Source organism: Anomaloglossus baeobatrachus, chromosome 7 (assembly GCF_048569485.1).
Source record: "Anomaloglossus baeobatrachus isolate aAnoBae1 chromosome 7, aAnoBae1.hap1, whole genome shotgun sequence".
NCBI lineage: Eukaryota > Metazoa > Chordata > Amphibia > Anura > Aromobatidae > Anomaloglossus > Anomaloglossus baeobatrachus.
The window spans coordinates 240,584,753-240,604,416 of NC_134359.1; the positions used below are offsets into that span (position 1 = coordinate 240,584,753).

General features: G+C 49.5%; 1 protein-coding gene across 1 annotated transcript in view; it reads right to left on the reverse strand.

Annotated features, from left to right (window-relative positions):
* The window catches only part of ARL6IP1 (ARL6 interacting reticulophagy regulator 1), a 45,235-nt gene that overhangs the window by 21,747 nt on the left and 3,824 nt on the right, over nucleotides 1-19,664 (reverse strand). The window contains exons 2-3 of the mRNA XM_075319126.1: nucleotides 13,179-13,312; nucleotides 11,999-12,118 (exon numbers count right to left, since the gene is read on the reverse strand). Coding sequence (XP_075175241.1) covers nucleotides 11,999-12,118; nucleotides 13,179-13,312 — 254 coding nt within the window. The remainder of the gene's footprint in view (nucleotides 1-11,998; nucleotides 12,119-13,178; nucleotides 13,313-19,664) is intronic.

Genomic DNA, 19,664 nt, shown 5'->3' on the forward strand with positions numbered 1-19,664 from the left:
AGATCATTAACTAAGGCGTCCCCTTCAGGTGTATCAAGATTGAGAGCAACGTCCGGTTCAGAGCCCTGAGCTGCGACGTCCGCCTCGTCCTCCAGAGAGTCCTCGGGCTGGGAACCCGAACAGCGTGAAGAAGTTGGGGAAGATTCCCAGCGAGCCCGCTTAGTCGGTCTGGGACTGCGATACGGGCAGGAATCCTCCGCGTGGGACCTAGGGGCCAACCTGGGAGCGCGCTGCGGCTCGGACCGAGAGGGGCCTGGAGGTGATGATCCAACAGGGGCCGGGGCCTGTGTAAGGACCGGTCTGGACTGCAAAGCTTCTAGTAGCTTGGCAGACCATTTGTCCATAGACTGAGCCATGGATTGCGAAAGTGACTCAGAGTTTCTCAGCAAACGCAGCAAACTCTGTCCCTGCCGCCTGGACAGGGGGAGCAGGGGGGTCTACATGAGCCGAGGGGCCCACTAGTGACCGAGGCTCCGGCTGAGCAAGCGAAACAGGGGTTGAGCATTGCTCACAGTGAGGGTAGGTGGAACCCGCAGGCAACATAGCCGCACAAGAGGTACAGGTCGCAAAAAAACCCTGTGCCTTAGCACCTTTGCTCCTTGTGGACGACATGCTGTTGTCTCCTAGGAGAGTGATCACTGAGGGTATATGGGAAGGGGTATACAGCCCGACCGAACAGAAATATGTAAATAAATACGTATCTATTCCGGCACCCTGGGGGGGGACCAGCACTGGGTGACCGGTGTGGCTTACCGACCGCTAAAAAGCGAGTGTGTGTCCTCCAGATTCCCTGCCTTAGGTCTCCCAGAGCTGCAGAGCTCTTCTCTGATAATCCTCCACCGGCAGAATGCCAAAAAACATGGCTGCCGGAGATCTCAGGGGAGGAGTGGAGCCGTGGGCGGTGCTAGAAAAGTGCGGGAATCTGGGGTCCCCATAGTGATCAATGAGGGGGGAGGAAACATACAGGATGCTCCGGCCCTCACAGCCGATGTCAGGCCGGCCGTCCCGCCCTTACCCCTGACAGGCAGGCCCGGGGGCGGGATTTTTACTACTAGGCCACGATGAAGCCGGGGACTAAATTTAAGACCGCGGCCGACAAGCAGGCTCGGTCGGCGCGGAAGTCCGCCGGTCTTCAGAAATCAGCAGCTGGTGCAGCGTCCGGGAATAAGGCGCTCCATGCACAGTCCCCATGGGGACACAGAGTACCTTATAGTTGCAGGGCCCGATCCCTGAGGAAGAATAGACTCCTGTCCAGCAGATTCCCACAGGGGCTGCGGAGGGAGCCCGGTTCCAGTGAATGGATGACCGCTCAGGATCCCACTTCTCCCAGAGCCACTAAGGGATGGTGAAGGAAAACGGCATGAGGCTCCGGCCTTTGTACCCGCAATGGGTACCTCAACCTTAACAGCACCGCCGACTTTAGTGGGGTGAGAAGGGAACATGCCGGGGACCCCGTGGGGGTCCTCTTTTCTTCCAACCGATATAACTAATCTGAGAATGCATGAGTGGATGTGTGCCTCCTTCCACACAAAGCATAAAACTGAGGAGCCCGTGATGCACGGGGGGGTGTATAGGCAGAGGGGAGGGGTTACACTTTTTAAAGTGTAATACTTTGTGTGGCCTCCGGAGGCAGAAGCTATACACCCAATTGTCTGGGTCTCCCAATGGAGCGACAAAGAGAAGGGAATTTTGTTACTTACCGTAAATTCCTTTTCTTCTAGCTCCTATTGGGAGACCCAGACGATTGGGTGTATAGCTACTGCCTCCGGAGGCCACACAAAGCATTACACTAAAAAGTGTAAGGCCCCTCCCCTTCTGGCTATACACCCCCAGTGGGATCACTGGCTCACCAGTTTTAGTGCAAAAGCAAGAAGGAGGAAAGCCAATAACTGGTTTAAACAAATTCACTCCGAAGTAACATCGGAGAACTGAAAACCATTTAACATGAACAACATGTGTACCCGAAAACAACCAAAAATCCCGAAGGACAACAGGGCGGGTGCTGGGTCTCCCAATAGGAGCTAGAAGAAAAGGAATTTACGGTAAGTAACAAAATTCCCTTCTTCTTCGGCGCTCCATTGGGAGACCCAGACGATTGGGACGTCCAAAAGCTGTCCCTGGGTGGGTAAAGAAATACCTCATGTTAGAGCTGCAAGACAGCCTTTCCCTACGGGGAGGCAACTGCCGCCTGCAGGACTCTTCTACCTAGGCTGGCGTCCGCCGAAGCATAGGTATGCACCTGATAATGTTTGGTGAAAGTGTGCAGACTCGACCAGGTAGCTGCCTGGCACACCTGTTGAGCCGTAGCCTGGTGCCGTAATGCCCAGGACGCATCCACGGCTCTGGTAGAATGGGCCTTCAGCCCTGATGGAACCGGAAGCCCAGTAGAACGGTAGGCTTCAAGGATTGGTTCCTTGATCCATTGAGCCAGGGTGGATGTTGCAGCCTGCGATCCCTTGCGCTGACCAGTGACAAGGACAAAGAGTGCATCCGAGCGGCGCAGGAGCGCCGTGCGGGAATGTAGATTCTGGGTGCTCTACACCAGATCCAACAATGCAAAGCCATTACATATCGATGAAATGGATAAAAGGAAGGTAAGGAGATATCCTGATTGTGATAAAAAGGGGATACCACCTTAGGGAGAAACTCTGGGATCGGACGCAGCTCTACCTTATCTTGGTGAACACCAGGAAGGGAGCTTTAGATGACCGCGCTGCTAGTTCGGACACTCTCCGAAAAGACGTGACCGCTACCAGAAAGGCCACTTTCTGTGAAAGTCGAGAAAGTGAAAACATCCCTCAGAGGCTCGAAGGGCGGCTCCTAGAGAGCAATTAATACCCTGTGCAGATCCCATGGGTCTGACGGCCTCTTGTACGGAGGGACAATGTGATAACCCCCCTGCAGGAACGTGCGTACCTGAGGAAGTCGTACTAGGCGCTTCTGAAAGAATACCGACAGCGCTGCGACTTGTCCTTTAAGGGAGCCGAGCGACAAACCTTTTCCCAATCCAGATGCAGGAAGGGGGGAAAAAGTAGGCAATGCAAATGGCCAGGGAGACACTCCCTAAGCAGAGCACCAAGATAAGAATAACTTCCACGTCTTGTGGTAGATTTTGGCAGACGTCGGCTTCCTAGCCCGTCTCATGGTGACAATGACGTCTTGAGATAATCCTGAAGACGCTAGGATCTCGGACTCGATGGCCGCACAGGCCGGATCAGGACCGTAGAATTCAGTGGAAAGAACGGCCCTTGGGACAGTAAGTCTGGCCGGTCTGAGAGTGCCCACGGTTGGCCGACCGTGAGATGCCACAGATCCGGGACCACGACCTCCTCGGTCAGTCTGGGACGACGAGGATGGCGCGGCGGAAAGCGGAGCTGAGCTTGCGTAGCACTCTGGGCAACAGTGCCAGAGTAGAAAACACATAGGGTAGCTGGAACTGCGACCAATCCTGAACTAGGGCGCCTGCCGCCAGAGCTCGTTGATCGTAAGACCACACCATGAAACTCGTGACCTTGTTGTTGTGCCGAGACGCCATTAGGTCGACGTCCGGCATCTCCCAGCGGCTACAGATTTCCTGACACCATACTGGGTGCAGAGGCCATTCCCCTGCGTCCATGCCCAGGCGACTGAGGAAGTCTGCTTCCCAATTTTCTACGCCCGGGATGTGAACTGCGGATATGGTGGATGCTCTGTCCCCCACCCACATCAGAATCCGCCGGATTGCCTGGTAGGCTTGGCGATGCGTGTTCCGCCTTCGATGTCTGCCACCGCTGTGGAATTGTCCGACTGAATTCGGATCTGTTTTCCTTCCAGCCACTGCTGGAAGGCTTGCAGGGCAAGATGCACTGCCCAGATTTCCAGAACATTGATCTGAAGGATGGACTCCTCTGAAGAGAGTCCTTGACCGTCTGAGAAGGGAAACGTTCCTTTCTAGGGACGTCGACTCCCCAACCCATTGGCAAAGCATGTCCCATTGAAGTGGACGCAGATGAACTGCGCGAAAGTGACTGCCTCTGCATGAGGCGTCTTAAGGGGTGTGACTGGCCTTGAAGGAGAGACTGCACCCCCGACTGTAGTGAACGCTGCTTGTCCAGCGGAAGCTTCACTATCGCTGAGGGATTGTGAAACTCCGTGCCCAGATATGTCAGCGATTGGGTCGGTGCCCGATTTAACCTTGAAAAGTTGATGATCCACCCGAAACTCTGGAGAGTCTCCAGCGCCACGTTCAGGCTGTGTCGGCATGCCTCTTGAGAGGATGCCTTGACAAGTGGATCGTCCAGTAAGGATCACAGAGTGACCCTGAGAGTGCAGGACTGCTCCCACTGCTGCCCTGAACTTGGTGAAAACCCGTCGGGCTGTCGCCAGACCGAAGGGCAGTGGTACGCACTGAAGATGCTCGTCTTCAATAACGAAACATAGCAACGCTGGTGCTCTGGAGCAATCGGCACGTGGAGATAAGCATCCAGATGTCTATTGATGCTAGGAAATCTCCTTGAGACATTGAGGCAATGACTGAGCGGAGGGTTACCTCCTGAACCGCCTGGCTTTCACGTGCTTGGTGAGCAGTTTTAGGTCCAGAACGGAACGGAAAAAACCACCCTTTTTTGGCACCCCAATAAGATTGGAGGAAACCGTGTCTTGTTCCTGAAGAGGAACAGGGATTACCACTCCTTCTGCCTGCAGAAGAGCATCGGCTCGGTGGGGGGGGGGGGGGGGGGGGGGAGTTCTGAAGAGTCGAGCCGGAGGACGAGAACAGAGCTCTATCCTGTACACGTGAGACACAATGTCTCTCACCCACCGGTCTGTGACCTGTGGCAGCTAAATGTACCCAGAAGCGGGAGATTCTGCCACCAACCGCGGATGCGGAGAGAGAGAGCTGAAATACATGAGGAGATCGCCTTGGTAGCGGTTCCTCCTGCTGCCTTCCTTGGGCGTGAATGAGCCCGGCCGGAATCTGAGCCCCTCTGAGCCTTTTGAGTCCTTTTAGACGAGGACCATTGGGACTTGCCCGAGCCTGGGAAGGACCAACCTCGACTGTCCCCCCAGGACAGTATTACTAGGGTAAGTCGCAATGCAGACATTGCGAGGTTAAGGACACCACCTGCGGCACAGATGTACATGTGCTCAAGAGCAGCTGCGCAAGACCAGCTGAAATAGGTTAGAGTGCCCATACGGCTGCGAATGCCGGAGCAACCGACACGCTGATAGCTACACAGACAGATTTCAACCAGAGGTCTATCTGTCTGTCAATGGCATCTTTAAGTGAATTCCCATCTCCACTGCAACTATGGATCTAGCCGCAAGCCTGGAGATTGGGGGATCCACCTTTGGACCCTGGGTCCAGTGCTTTACCACGTCAGGGTAAAGGGATAACGTGCATCCTTAATACGTTTGGAGAAAACGTTTATTTGGTAAGCGTGGTGTTTCTGAACTGCTTCTCTGAAGTCAGCGTGGCCAGAAAAAGTACTCAATCTATGCATGAGTACTGAAAAGGGATTTCTCCTGCTGTGAAGCTGACTCCTCCACTGGGGGAGCTGAGGGAGAAATATGCAACATTCCATTGATGGACGCTATAAGATCATTCACTATGGCGTCACCATCCGGTGTATCCGGATTGAGAGCGGTGTCAGGACCAAAGCCCTGATCAGCTACGTCTGCCTCATCATACAGAGAGTCGTCCTGCTGGGACCTTGACCAGTGATGAAGCCGAGTGCCGCACCCAGCGAGTTAGCTTAGGCTGTCTGGGACTGCCGTCCGTGTCAGAGCCTTCACCTTTGAATGCCTGGGACCCCCCCGGAGCACTGAGTGCGTTCCAAATGAGGGTGGCCAGGGAGCATTAATCAAGATTGCCCATGGCCTGTCTGGACTGCAAAGTCTCCATCCCATGACAATCTCCGTCCCTGTCCCTGGACAGGGTTCACAGGTGGTTCCTTTGGCCACCTCTAGTAGAGACCCCGGCTGACCAAGTGCTACAGGGGAGCATTGCACACAATGGGGGTCAGTGGAACCTGCCGGTGGAACAGTATCACATGCAGGAAAAGCAGCATAGAAAGCCTGTCTTGCTTTTTTGCTGCTGTATTCTAGTCATCTATGCAATGTATAGCATACAAGCATAAACACTTCAGCACATGCAATACAAGCCGCATAGAAAGCCCGTGCCTTGGCACCCTTGCTTTTTTGCTGCTGTTGTCCAGCCATCTAGGAGAATATAGCCCAGAGTAGCGACCGTACAGTGCAATGTATAGCATACAAGCATATATACAAATGAACACTTCAGCACATGCAGTACAAGCAGCCTATAAAGCCTGTGCCTTGGCACCCATGCTTTTTTGCTGCTGTTGTCCAGCCCTCTAGGAGAATATAGCCAAGAGTAGCGACCGTACAGTGCAATGTATAGCATACAAGCATAAGTACAAATGAACACTTCAGCCATGCAATACAAGCAGCCTAGAAAACCTGTGCCTTAGCACCCTTGCGTTTTCGCTGCTGTTATCTCGCCATCTAGAAGGGCATATAGCCAAAGATAGCGACCTACAGTGCAGTGTATAGCATACAAGCATAAAATACAAATGGACACTTCGGTATTTAGTGGGGTCAGCACTTCAGGTGCTGCTTACCGCCCGCCTATAACGCGGGTGTGTGGTCGCCAGAGCCCTGTGTTGTTGCCCAGAGCATGTCTCCGTTCCCCAGCTCGGACTGCGTGCAGGAATGGCTGCCGGCGTCCTTCTCCAGCTCGTGTGACGAGGGGCGGGCCGTGGGCGTGCCCCAGCCAAGAGCGGGAAACTGGCGTCCCACTGTGTCCAGTGAAGGGGGCTGGAGAATGCAAAGCAGACTCCAGCCCTCGGCGCTGACTGTCTGCACAGCGTCCCGCCTCTCCCCTGACTGGTAGGGCTGGAGGCGGGAACGAAACGAAAACTAGGCCGCAAAGCCGGGGACTCGAGTAATAAGCGCGGCCGTCCATGTGCACGGCCAGCGCGGAAGTCCCCGGCGCACCACAAGTCCCAGCCGCGCCACAATGTCAAAAACAACCAGCAACGGCCGGCGCGGCAGTTCCGAATACATAAAGTCACTCAGCAAAGCTGTAGTGAATAATAGCACGAGCGCTCCGCGCTGTTGCCCCCTGCGCACTAACACTCCCAGCAATGCTGGTGTGTGTGTGCGCGCTTGCCCGGGGACACAGAGTACCTTAATGTAGCAGGGCCTGTCCCTGACGATACTCAGCTCCATATCCAGCAGGTTCCCTGGGTCTGTGGATGGAGCCCGGTCTCAGTGCCTGGAGACCTGTAAGATCCCACTTCGCCCAGAGCCCTGAGGGGGGATGGGGAAGGAAAACAGCATGTGGGCTCCAGCCTCCGTACCCGCAATGGGTACCTCAACCTTACAAACCACAAGTGGGGTGAGAAGGGAGCATGCTGGGGACCCCATATGGGCCCACTTTTCTTCCATCCGACATAGTCAGCAGCTGCTGTTGACTAAACAGTGGAGCTATGCGTGGATGTCTGACCTCCTTCGCACAAAGCAGAAAACTGGTGAGCCAGTGATCCCACTGGGGGTGTATAGCCAGAAGGGGAGGGGCCTTACACTTTTTAGTGTAATGCTTTGTGTGGCCTCCGGAGGCAGTAGCTATACACCCAATCGTCTGGGTCTCCCAATGGAGCGCCGAAGAAAAATACATTTTTTACTTTGGCCACCCCTTTAAAGAGAGGCTCCTGCAAGTACAAGCACTCACTGCATCAAGGTGTGGGCGAACATTTAAAGGGAATCTGTCCGCAGGTTTTTGCTCCCCCATCTGAGAGCAGCACAATGTAGATAGAGACCCTGATTCCAGCGATGTGTCACTTACTGAGCTGTTTGCGGTCATCTTGATAAAATCAATGTTTTCTCTGCTGCAGATCTAGCAGTAATACAAAGCTCATGAATATGCTGGACTACCTGGAAGTAACGATAATCTACTGCTGATTAAACAGTGATTTTATCAAAATTACACTAAGCAGACCAGTAAGTGACATCGCTGGAATCAGGATCTCTGCCCCTACATTATGCTGCTCTCAGATTAGAATAAAGCAACTGGATATGGATATACCGTATGAACAATTGATATAACAGCTTGGTATCCACCAATAATAAATACGCCTAAAATATAGCTTTTAATAAATATAAAATAAAATAAAGGACCAGACATACATATATAGCGCAATTGCGCCTAAAAATTGTCAGTTGTGATATCCTATATCTGGAGTATTAGGAAAATACTATCACAGACAATAACTAATAGGCAATAGATTAGTCGGCATTAGATAACCCTCATTAGGTAATGGATGGAGGGAAATAAAAGGCAACAATCTCACCCGTCTTCACTTCATTAGGGGTGAGTGTTCCTCAGCCGCAAAAGGGTGTAGGACACGGAGTTGCCACATCAATAAGATCCTGTGGCTTCCAAATGTGTTCCACGGGTTCTCTTTACAAACAACTCCGATGTAATATAATGGAAACTTTTTCCTTTTCTCAACGCGTTTCAATAAATCAATAAATCATCAGGAGAATTAGAAAAGAAATGTGGTGTCTTTTAATGGAACCGGCATATCCGCCGTAAGGTTCAGACACCCATCCGATGCCACATTGCTATGTCACTCCTAGGACCGGCACATCAGCCACTATATGGGTCCAAAGAAAATCAAATGAGTCTCCAAAAAACAAAGGCAAACGGCCTCACAACATCAAACAATATCAGTTCGAAGGCCACATGCAGTTTGCATACTTACCAAGGTCCTGACACGTGGCGCTAACTGGTACTATGCCACCGTACCAAGCGCCGGCATCAGGTTTAAATAACAGAGCATTGCCGCTCTGAAACCAGGCGTGTGACGTCACATCCGTCCCACGGGTGCCCGCCCACTTCCTGCGGGTCATCCCGTGTTGAGACGCATGAGACCCAGGAAGAGTCCTGGAACGCAGGACGCTCCGCGCATGCGCAGATGAACGGCCGCTGCCTCTTACAGTGCAGCAGGCACATCAGCCTGCTGTCGTCCAATACGGGAATCTTGACAGAGCAAGTATTCCCCAGAATCATGCCCCGTGACACCTTGTCCCAGGTTTTGATAATCCAGATTAGATATGGCCAGGCCATTATGGTAAAAGCGGACAATTTTAAGACAACAATTTAATTGATGTGGTCCAGATGGACTAGGAAGGGGGGGGGGGGGGGGGGAGTTAGTGTTAGGGGCTATGACGGTCCTAAGCAAAGGACTTTCGTTCGTCCCTACCACGGACTTCAATTTGTTTGAGGCGGTCAAGGACTTGAATCTATTTATTAGAAAGCTAAAATGGAAAAAACACTTTTCACTTGAAAATAAAAAAGTTGCTAGAGAAATGGGGATATCTGAGGATATCCTTGAGGATGTGAGGTTTCTATTCAATCTGTCAGACTTGGACCCGAATATGGTGTTAAAGGGCCCCTTCACAGACCTTAAATTGAAAAGTAAAAAGATGCCACCTATCACCTGTGATGTCAATTCTATTGACATCTTTTCCAACCTAGTGACTAGGGATCTTGAATCCCTTATGAGTAAACACAGGAGAAAATTCAACCTCAGTAAGTCTGAAATGGACTCCCTGATGGATTTGGAAGGGGATGATGATATAGTAATTAAGGAATCTGACAAGGGGGGAAATGTTGTACTAATGGACACATGTAAATACAAGACCCTATGTTTAGATATACTTAAAGATACAGATAATTATGAAAAACTCAAGGGCAACCCCACCATCAGCTATATTAAGAAACTACGAGTAATTCTTGAGAGAGCATTGGAAAGCAATCTTATAGCCAAGTCTGAGTTCGAGTTCCTGTTACCAACTTCCCCAATTACTCCAACTTTCTATTGTCTCCCAAAAATTCATAAGGGCCTTCATCCCCTTCGTGGGAGACCTATAGTCTCTGGAATTGGTGGTATTACCCAGAATGTGGGGATCTATGTGGATAAGGTATTGAGACCGTTTGTGCTGGCCCTTGGGTCATACTTACGTGACACCACGGACCTTTTGAAAAAATTGGAGGGCGTGGTGTTAGATGATGAGACTCTACTTGTGAGTATTGATGTTGAAGCACTCTATTCTTCTATAAGACATCAAGATGGTTTGAGGGCAGTTGAATATTTCCTCAGAAGTAGAGGTAGACAGTATGATGGTCACAATGGCTTTGTTTTGGAATTGTTGGACTTTGGCCTTAAATGTAACACCTTTACGTTTGGGGGCTCCTTCTTCCACCAGCTCAGGGGCACAGCGATGGGGAATCCTAGTGCCCCGTCGTATGCTAACCTTACCCTGGGCTGGTGGGAGGAGACTATTATCTTTGGAGAGGACTCATCTATCCCAACAGACAAGATACTCCTTTGGTGTCGTTTTATAGACGATGTGTCAGGACCTTGGTAAGTATGCAAACTGCATGTGGCCTTCCGAACTGATATTGTTTGATGTTGTGAGGCCGTTTGCCTTTGTTTTTTGGAGACTCATTTGATTTTCTTTGGACCCATATAGTGGCTGATGTGCCGGTCCTAGGAGTGACATAGCAATGTGGCATCGGATGGGTGTCTGAACCTTACGGCGGATATGCCGGTTCCATTAAAAGACACCACATTTCTTTTCTAATTCTCCTGATGATTTATTGATTTATTGAAACGCGTTGAGAAAAGGAAAAAGTTTCCATTATATTACATCGGAGTTGTTTGTAAAGAGAACCCGTGGAACACATTTGGAAGCCACAGGATCTTATTGATGTGGCAACTCCGTGTCCTACACCCTTTTGCGGCTGAGGAACACTCACCCCTAAGTGAAGTGAAGACGGGTGAGATTGTTGCCTTTTATTTCCCTCCATCCATTACCTAATGAGGGTTATCTAATGCCGACTAATCTATTGCCTATTAGTTATTGTCTGTGATAGTATTTTCCTAATACTCCAGATATAGGATATCACAACTGACAATTTTTAGGCGCAATTGCGCTATATATGTATGTCTGGTCCTTTATTTTATATTTATTAAAAGCTATATTTTAGGCGTATTTATTATTGGTGGATACCAAGCTGTTATATCAATTGCTCTCAGATTAGGTGGCAGAAACCTGATGGAAGATTCCCTTTAAACCTATCACCCCACCTACATGTTTTCTATCTACACCCTCACCTCCTCCTTTGATTGAAGCCCGAGCTGTTATATAGACAGCCAAGGACAGAGATAGGTGGAAAACAAGTAGGTGGGAAGGTGCACTGAAATGTTGCACCAAGCGCCTGTGCTTTGTTTGAACAGTCATTCTGTGCAGTCCCTTTAATGTAACAGCCCATGAAAGTTGTAAATGGACACAATTGATTAAGTTCCCCCATACACCAGCTATCTGCCCGACTCTCCCATACACAGGAGTGCTTGGTCTGCCAGGTCTTCTCTAGGACTCTTTTGGTGGATTAGCTCATGGAGAATGAAAGGATCAGCAGTCAGGGGCCCCATACATTTTAGACGGATTTGGCTGGCCAAATTCTCATGTATATGAAGGCCTTCACACTCATCAGTGCCAAAATGCATTTTCCTTTCCCAACCAAAAAGGTTTTCAGGGGAGAGAAAAAAAAAAATCAAAAAAAAAAATCTCCAAAGTGCTGTTATTAGGCGTCTTATTTTTTATCATTTATTGCCTGTTATCAGGAGGTAATCCAGCTCTAGCAGCAGATTACAGGAACTGGAGATGGACGTTCCTCCCTCTTTTAGGTATGGCAGGTGCAGTGCATGCTGGGAAATGTTAGGAGGAAAGTTCCAGCACCTATAGGGCAGGCAGAATGCTGATTAACAGAAAGTTCCCATTCAAAAAAGGAAGAGTGGATAGGAATTACAGAGAATGGAAATCATGACTGTTCCTGAAATACTAAGACTGGTATATACACAAAAAGCAGTTTCAACTTTTTGAAGGGGGGGTGGGGGTGGAGGGGGGACAGAAAGACCATGATTTTACTAACCATGTGTTGGAACCGAAAATCCTGGGAGCCAGTGTTGGAACAAGATAGTCGGCCAGACACAGACACATAATGAAGCAGGAGACCCCAGAGAGCACTGATGGATCCAGGTAGTAGATCATCCTGCAGAGGAAGAAACACATTTTGAGCAGAATGAATGTTAAAATTAGAACATTAGTTATGGGGGAGGGGGACCTAGTTCTCTAACGAGGCACCCGATCAGGTCAGGATTTCATGCTGCCCCCCCTGTTGGGCATTAGGAAGCTGATATGTAGCCAATTAAAGGGAACTCATGCTCAGGAAATTAGTAACTTGGTGTTTTTACGTCAGACCCCGATAGTTCCGTCATCCATTTGAAACGTGGCCAGAGCTTGGCAGACCAGCGCCTGCCTGGCATACATTTCTGGTGGTGGCACGCAGTGGTTGAAAGATGCACCAAATTCATAAATGAGACTCCCACGTAAAGAATTCAGCTCATCTTCCTCCAACTCAAAGAATCGAGGCCTTAGAGTATAAGGATGAAACAGCTGAGGACAGACTAACTGGTGAGGACCCTTCACGGATTGTCTTAAAGGGAACCAACCACCAGGATTTTCCTATATAAACTAAAGCCAGTGCTATACTGGCACTATCATACTGATTCCAAATATACCTTTAGTTATGAGATCTGATGTATAGTTTCTGAAATACAAGCAAGTAAAGTTCATGAAATGCAGTGTTACTTCTTGAGAGGTGCAACGGAATATCTACTAGGTGGGTCAGGTTTTGCTAGTTATTCCTGTCTGCTGCCTGTCCTTCCTACCCTCTGTAATAACAGAGACAGGGGGAGGAAGGACAGGCAGCAGACAGGGGCGGGAATAACTAGCAAAACCCAACCCACCTATTAGATATTCTATAGCTGCTACCAAGTGCATTTCACAAACTTTACTTGCCTGTATTTCAGAAACTATACATCAGATCTCAGAACTAAATGTATATATAGAATCAGCATGATAGTGCCAGTATAGCACTGGCATTAGTTTATATATGGAAATTCTGATGGTTGGTCCTCTTTAACAACCCATAGAACCACAAATATCCGGCATCACTTCCTATCTGTTAGCTGCTGTAGTGGAAAGGAACGGGTTCACCCTATAGGATGTCATACAATATGCAGGGAACAACCCTTTGTATATTTACTTACAGGAATATAAAGGACACTGCCCCCATTATAGCAGCTGGAAACCAAGGCTTCTCCCAGCGCAGGGCACGGTCAGCAAGCAGGACCACCTCACCCCATCCTTGGAAATGCTCCTCGAGACTTGCGGTCTCCGCAGCCTGCAATAAAGGCATTATCATAATTTAGAGAGTAAATGACAAATTCAGCAACACAAGGGTTAACCAATTTCGGTCACATCACCCCATTTCATTTAAAGTCTCTGGAGGCCGATACTCATTCAGATCAGGGTCTGGACGATAGATCGTAACTTGGTTACAGAAAAATCCATATTTTTATGTAAGACATCAAAACGCAGGTATCATTATATTCAGCTTTCTATGATGTCCTATGAGGGTAGATACCCTTAAACTAAAAACACATCTCAAAAGTGATCATATGAAAGGAGCAGAAGACTGCACGTGTGAGCCGAATGTAACAGTACAAAGCAGCTTGCGATGTCTTGTAATACATGAATGCTTCAGAAGACACATGAACCATACTGTAATAATTGGCTTTGAATATATTGCGCCATTTCATAAAATACACCTAGTAAACCTACACAGTAAAAAATATACATAGTCTTTAAAAAAAATGGAGCTATTCGAGAGTCAGACATCTGGGAATACGTCAGGTACATTACCTAACGTCAGGAAACGTCAATCACATCAGTACAGATGAAAGTAGGAAAAAAAGCACCGCAACAAGAGCCAACAATGACCAGCACAGGATCCAATAAATAGTGAAAATCTAAGCAATTAATCTTCAGGTCAGCAGCGGGGAATTTATTGCAGGTTTGTGTGTTTTTTTCCTGCAGATTCCTGCATATTATAGATATATACAGCACACCCTATTTTTCAACATATCACAGTTAGTGGCAAACTATGGCACAGCCAGCAATAAGTGCACACAATTCAGTGGGAAAAAAAGTCACTGATTAGCCACAGTAAGAGGCCAAGAAGCACATCATCCCGGGAGGCAGCAGTGCCATCAGTGGGAGCTGCATTACTGAAGTGCAAGAGCTGACTGGCTGTGTAATGGGCTCCTTGCAACATATTTCTACCTGCTCTGTACAGCTCTCTACAAGGCCCATCTATCTGTGCTGTGCAGATTTCCACAGAGCCAGGCCTAGGCGGCGCCAGAAAGGGGGCTCCCACAGAGCCAGGCCTAGGCGGCGACCAGAAAGGGGGCTCCCACAGAGCCAGGCCTAGGCGGCGACCAGAAAGGGGGCTCCCACAGAGCCAGGCCTAGGCGGCGACCAGAAAGGGGGCTCCCACAGAGCCAGGCCTAGGCGGCGCCAGAAAGGGGGCTGCCACAGAGCCAGGCCTAGGCGGCGCCAGAAAGGGGGCTGCCACAGAGCCAGGCCTAGGCGGCGACCAGAAAGGGGGCTCCCACAGAGCCAGGCCTAGGCGGCGACCAGAAAGGGGGCTCCCACAGAGCCAGGCCTAGGCGGCGACCAGAAAGGGGGCTCCCACAGAGCCAGGCCTAGGCGGCGACCAGAAAGGGGGCTCCCACAGAGCCAGGCCTAGGCGGCGCCAGAAAGGGGGCTGCCACAGAGCCAGGCCTAGGCGGCGCCAGAAAGGGGGCTGCCACAGAGCCAGGCCTAGGCGGCGCCAGAAAGGGGGCTGCCACAGAGCCAGGCCTAGGCGGCGCCAGAAAGGGGGCTGCCACAGAGCCAGGCCTAGGCGGCGACCAGAAAGGGGGCTCCCACAGAGCCAGGCCTAGGCGGCGACCAGAAAGGGGGCTCCCACAGAGCCAGGCCTAGGCGGCGACCAGAAAGGGGGCTCCCACAGAGCCAGGCCTAGGCGGCGACCAGAAAGGGGGCTGCCACAGAGCCAGGCCTAGGCGGCGCCGGAAGAGGGCCCCACAGAGCCAGGCCTAGGCGGCGCCAGAAAGCTGTTTACTATGACAAAGTCCATAGGGCCAATTAGGGTCAAATATGGACATCTATAAAACAGGACAGAATGGCTCTGGTGGACACAGTAAGACCAAGCATTACATGGCTGGTAATTCATCTAAAACGGACAGCATGTAATGCTGTACATCCAGGTGTGCCATTCCCTGTAAATGACAGCTGATCTCCAGCAGTTGAAGACTGATCTGCAGTGAATAAGGAGCTGTCTCATGTTTACAGGATAGGCAACAACTTGTGGATTGCTGGGGGCCCGAGTGCTCCCATGAACAGAGCTCTGAAGTGGCCCATCTTCCATGGGATGACAGTGGTGCATCTGCGCAGAGCTCAAATCCCAGAGTATGGGACTGACAAATAGGAGAGTAGACTGCCACCGATCTCCCACACACAATGAATGGACTGACAGTGTACTGGGGAACTTCAGAGCAACGGGGGTCCAAGCGGATAGGTGAAGTCTGCCAAATTGGGGGGAACCCTTTAATTTAAGAGTGGGTTTTTAGTGCAGGTCCACAGTAGAGTCCGAGGTGGTTTACAGGAAAAATCCTGCGGAAGTAACATCCGTAAAGACCAGTGACGTCAGCAGAGTCAGGTGCAGTGTGGATTTCTACCATACACCACCTCCGCGACCAGCAGGACAAGGTCAGACCTGTCAGATACAATTTATGTGTTCTGTGAAGAAAGCCGCACACTGCACTCATCGTATTACAGCATTATACTAATGGAGGCTTGTCACAGCCGCTGTAATGCAATCAAAGAGCAGCAATCGATGAAGTTACAGGCAGAGCATCCCTGGAGTGATGGAGGGACATTGATCTCATGGGCAGGAAGATACCACATCCGAAACCACACATCACTCAGGGCTGAAAGAGGAGCTTTATGATGAAAATCTTTACGCCGCCTCTGTTTTCAGGATCTCTGCTTGCTGTCGTTCAATAGGAACGCTAAATGTGCCTCAATCATGTAATGGACACATGGTGCACGGTTACAGTACAGTTATCAGAGAGGTGTCTTGTACAAATTGTGCACCCATGTCCATCACATGGCATCCACCGAGGGTAAACAGCGGTTCCTACTGCATGAGAGCAAGCAGAGATCTTGAATCATTGTCTCCATCAAAGGTTACTTTGCATCCAAACTGGATGGTGTCCACGTCTGAGGTTCAGGAGTCTGGTCTTGATCAGCCTGGCCAAACTTGATGAATGCTGACAGTACAGTAATCATATAGCTGTGCACCAATCACATTACATCTAATCTAACGTACACCTTTGGCAGCACATTTTTTCATAAACTGGTAGGCCACTCATGCACAACCCCTACCTAAAGGGATGGTCTGAAACTAACATTTATTTTACTCCTATTTAATGTAATAATCTAAGGTATTTTCTATTATAATTTAATTACAAAGTCCCTGTTGTTCCCTCTCTGCTGCAGCCTCTGTCCCCACCCTAAAATGAAGCGTCATCAGTGACGTCCATTTCATGTGCAGCTCGTTGCTGCTCCACGGAGTTTGCGCCAGTTGTCAATTCTGATTTTGGAGCACCCTCATCACTATGTGATATTAGTTTCAATGCACAGTGTCAGTGCACTCCCTCTCTACAGCTCTGATGAGAATTGATGACCCGGCAAAAGAGCACGCTGTCAGTGATGTCATCTTTGTAAGGAGAAAAGCAAGCACTCTCTTACCAGCTCGGCAATTCTCAGTAGAGCTGGTGAGGGAGTGCACTGCCACTGTGCATTGAAAGTAATATCACCCAGTGATAAGGAAGTTCTACTGAGCTTATGTCAGAATTAACAACAGACACACTCAGAGGACGAGTCCAGCCCCTGAAACAGAGATCACTGATGACGCTTCGCTTTAGAGTGGGCACAAAAGCTGCAGCAGTGACCACAGCCTCTGCCCCCGAAGTCTTATTTGAGTATCCCATCATGCTCTGTGGGGCTTTTAAAACAAGATCATCAAACCATAAGTAGGTACAAGGAAAATTATATATACACTCTCAAACTGCCAGGCCTCTGGCAGAGGACCCGAGAATTAGGAAGGACAAATAACCACCCAAAGGGGGTGAGAATGTATGTATGTATGTATGTATGTATGTATGTATGTATGTATGTATGTATACATACACACATACATACACACATACATACACACGCATATATATGTTAGATTGCATACTGAGGGAATGATCGGGAGTTTTTAATTAAAATATGAAGAGATTAAATACATTTAGGATTAAAATGAAATGTTCATCTCAGACCACCCTTTATGACAGGACAATACTGAAGGACCCCCCCTTTCAATGCTCAGAGAATGACTACATTTACATACCTCCTGAATTTGCAGTGCTCCAGTGAGAAGTCTCCTGGCGGTCATGTGAAATTGTGATGTCACAAGACCGCTGCTGCCCATCAGGGGCCACTGATGGGCTGCAGGGCTCATGTTACATAATTTAGGGTGGTTCCTGTAAGAACCATGTACATGTGGAAAGTTACTCCCTTTTGGCAGCAGGTCCTTCTGAGCAAACCTTACTAAACGTGAAGCTGGCAATGAGCCACCAGACAGGTGACGTGGAATTAATAGTAGTGGCTTTCTACCACTTTTTTGCTTTATAGGGTGGGGCACACAGCTGGTGACAAACCGATTCAGTAGAGATCTGAGACGTCTTGTCCCAATAGCAATTACAATGTAATTTAGAAAGACTCCAATATTAACTATAGTGACCCGTCCCTGTGACAGTCAGAGGCTTCCTTACACAAAACCGCATGGGTCACAAGACACAGGCCATTACTTCCATCAGCTTCCTGCAATCAGATGAGCACAGACACTTCCTTCCCTTCTCGCCCGTCACCGGACGTGCTGGTGTGAACTTACCAGATACACCATACATCCCTTCATTGTAATTAAGAGATTCTGCTTGGGTTTCTATAGAGATGGCAATTATGAGAAATCTAGGGTAGAATTCGCAGGCACATTGAGCTTCTACAACTAGATTTCTCATGATTGACACATTGGAGTTCTACAGAAACCTCTAAACAGCCATAACCCCTACATCCTTAGGCTATGTGTCCACGGTAGAATGTACCTGCGGATTTTTCTGCATGAAAATCCGCGACTTTCGCGGCAAATCCGCACCTTATTTTTGCCGCGGATTTTTTTTTCTCCCCCATTCTATACCCAAAATCCGCAACAATAATTGACATGCTGCAGATTTTTCCGGATCCAAATCCGCGGCAAATCCGCCGCGGAAAAATCCGCAGCATGGACACAGCATTTCCAAAATGTCATTGAAATGGCTTGGAAGTGCCGCTGCTGCAGATTTTCGGAAAATCCGCGGTAAATCCGCGGCAAAATCCGCGAGAAATCCGCAGCGTGGACACATAGCCTTATATAAAGTGAGCTGAGAAACACCCCACAATCAGGGAGGGCGTACATGGAGCTACTGTGTTATATAGCCGGCATGTACGTCTAACAGCAGCGACTGCAGCTCTGATCACTGCTGTTTAAAGCACCACTACAGTGTTTTTTTATTGCACCACTGGAGTACTGCTTTAAAGAAACCTGTGAGGTCCCTTATGCCTTCTAACCTTCAAGCAGAGTGATGTGTGGCCTAGTAACCCCTTCCCACCCATCCCTGTGTTGTAATAGTGTGTAATGTGCATGTATAAAAATATGTTTTATTACTTATGTGTTCCGTATGTAAATGAGTAGGGGCTCTAGCCCCCTGTGGGTGTTTGCATGTTTCCCGTGGTATCCTGCCCCTGTGGGTGTGATACCATGGGTTTACATCTGTGACGTCACCGTTGTGCTCCTTGAAATCCCGCGCGTGCACCCTTACCATTCCCGCAGCCTTGTCAGCCAGTGCCTGCTTCTCGGCTTCAGACGCGCACTGCGCATAACTGGAACCGCAGGAGTCTTCTGAGCATGTGCAGTGCACGTCTGAAGCCGACAAGCACCCTGATAAAGCTGCGGGAATGGCAAGCGCGCACACGGGATCTCCAGGAGCTGATAGTGACGTCACTCATGTAAACTCACGGTATCACACCCACAGGAGTCTTTCTGAGCATGTGCAGAGCGCGTCTGAAGCAGAGAGGCAAGCACCCTGATAAGGCTGCGGGGGGAATGGTAAGTGTGCATGCACGGGATCTCAAGGAGCGACTGAGATCACTCATGTAAATCCATGGTATCACGCCCACAGGGACGTGATACGACGGAAAACGTGCAAACGCCTACAGGGCGATGAGACGCCCAGGGGACTAGACCCTCTGCTTATTTACATAGGGAACACGTAACTAATATAACAGTTTTAAACATTCATATTACACAGTATTACAACACAGGGATGGGTAGGAAGGGGTTACTAGGCCACACATCACCCTGCTTGTAGTTCAGAACGCATAAGGGACCTGACAGGTTCCCTTTAAATCTAAGTTCCCTGAGCCATGTGTAATACTCACCTTTCACCACCCTCATCCATTTTCGGCAGCGCTCTGGTCGACAGTGAAAAGTGGCTAGCCGGCAGCTCTGGTGTGTCATGGAGAAAATCCAGCTCACCACTATCTCT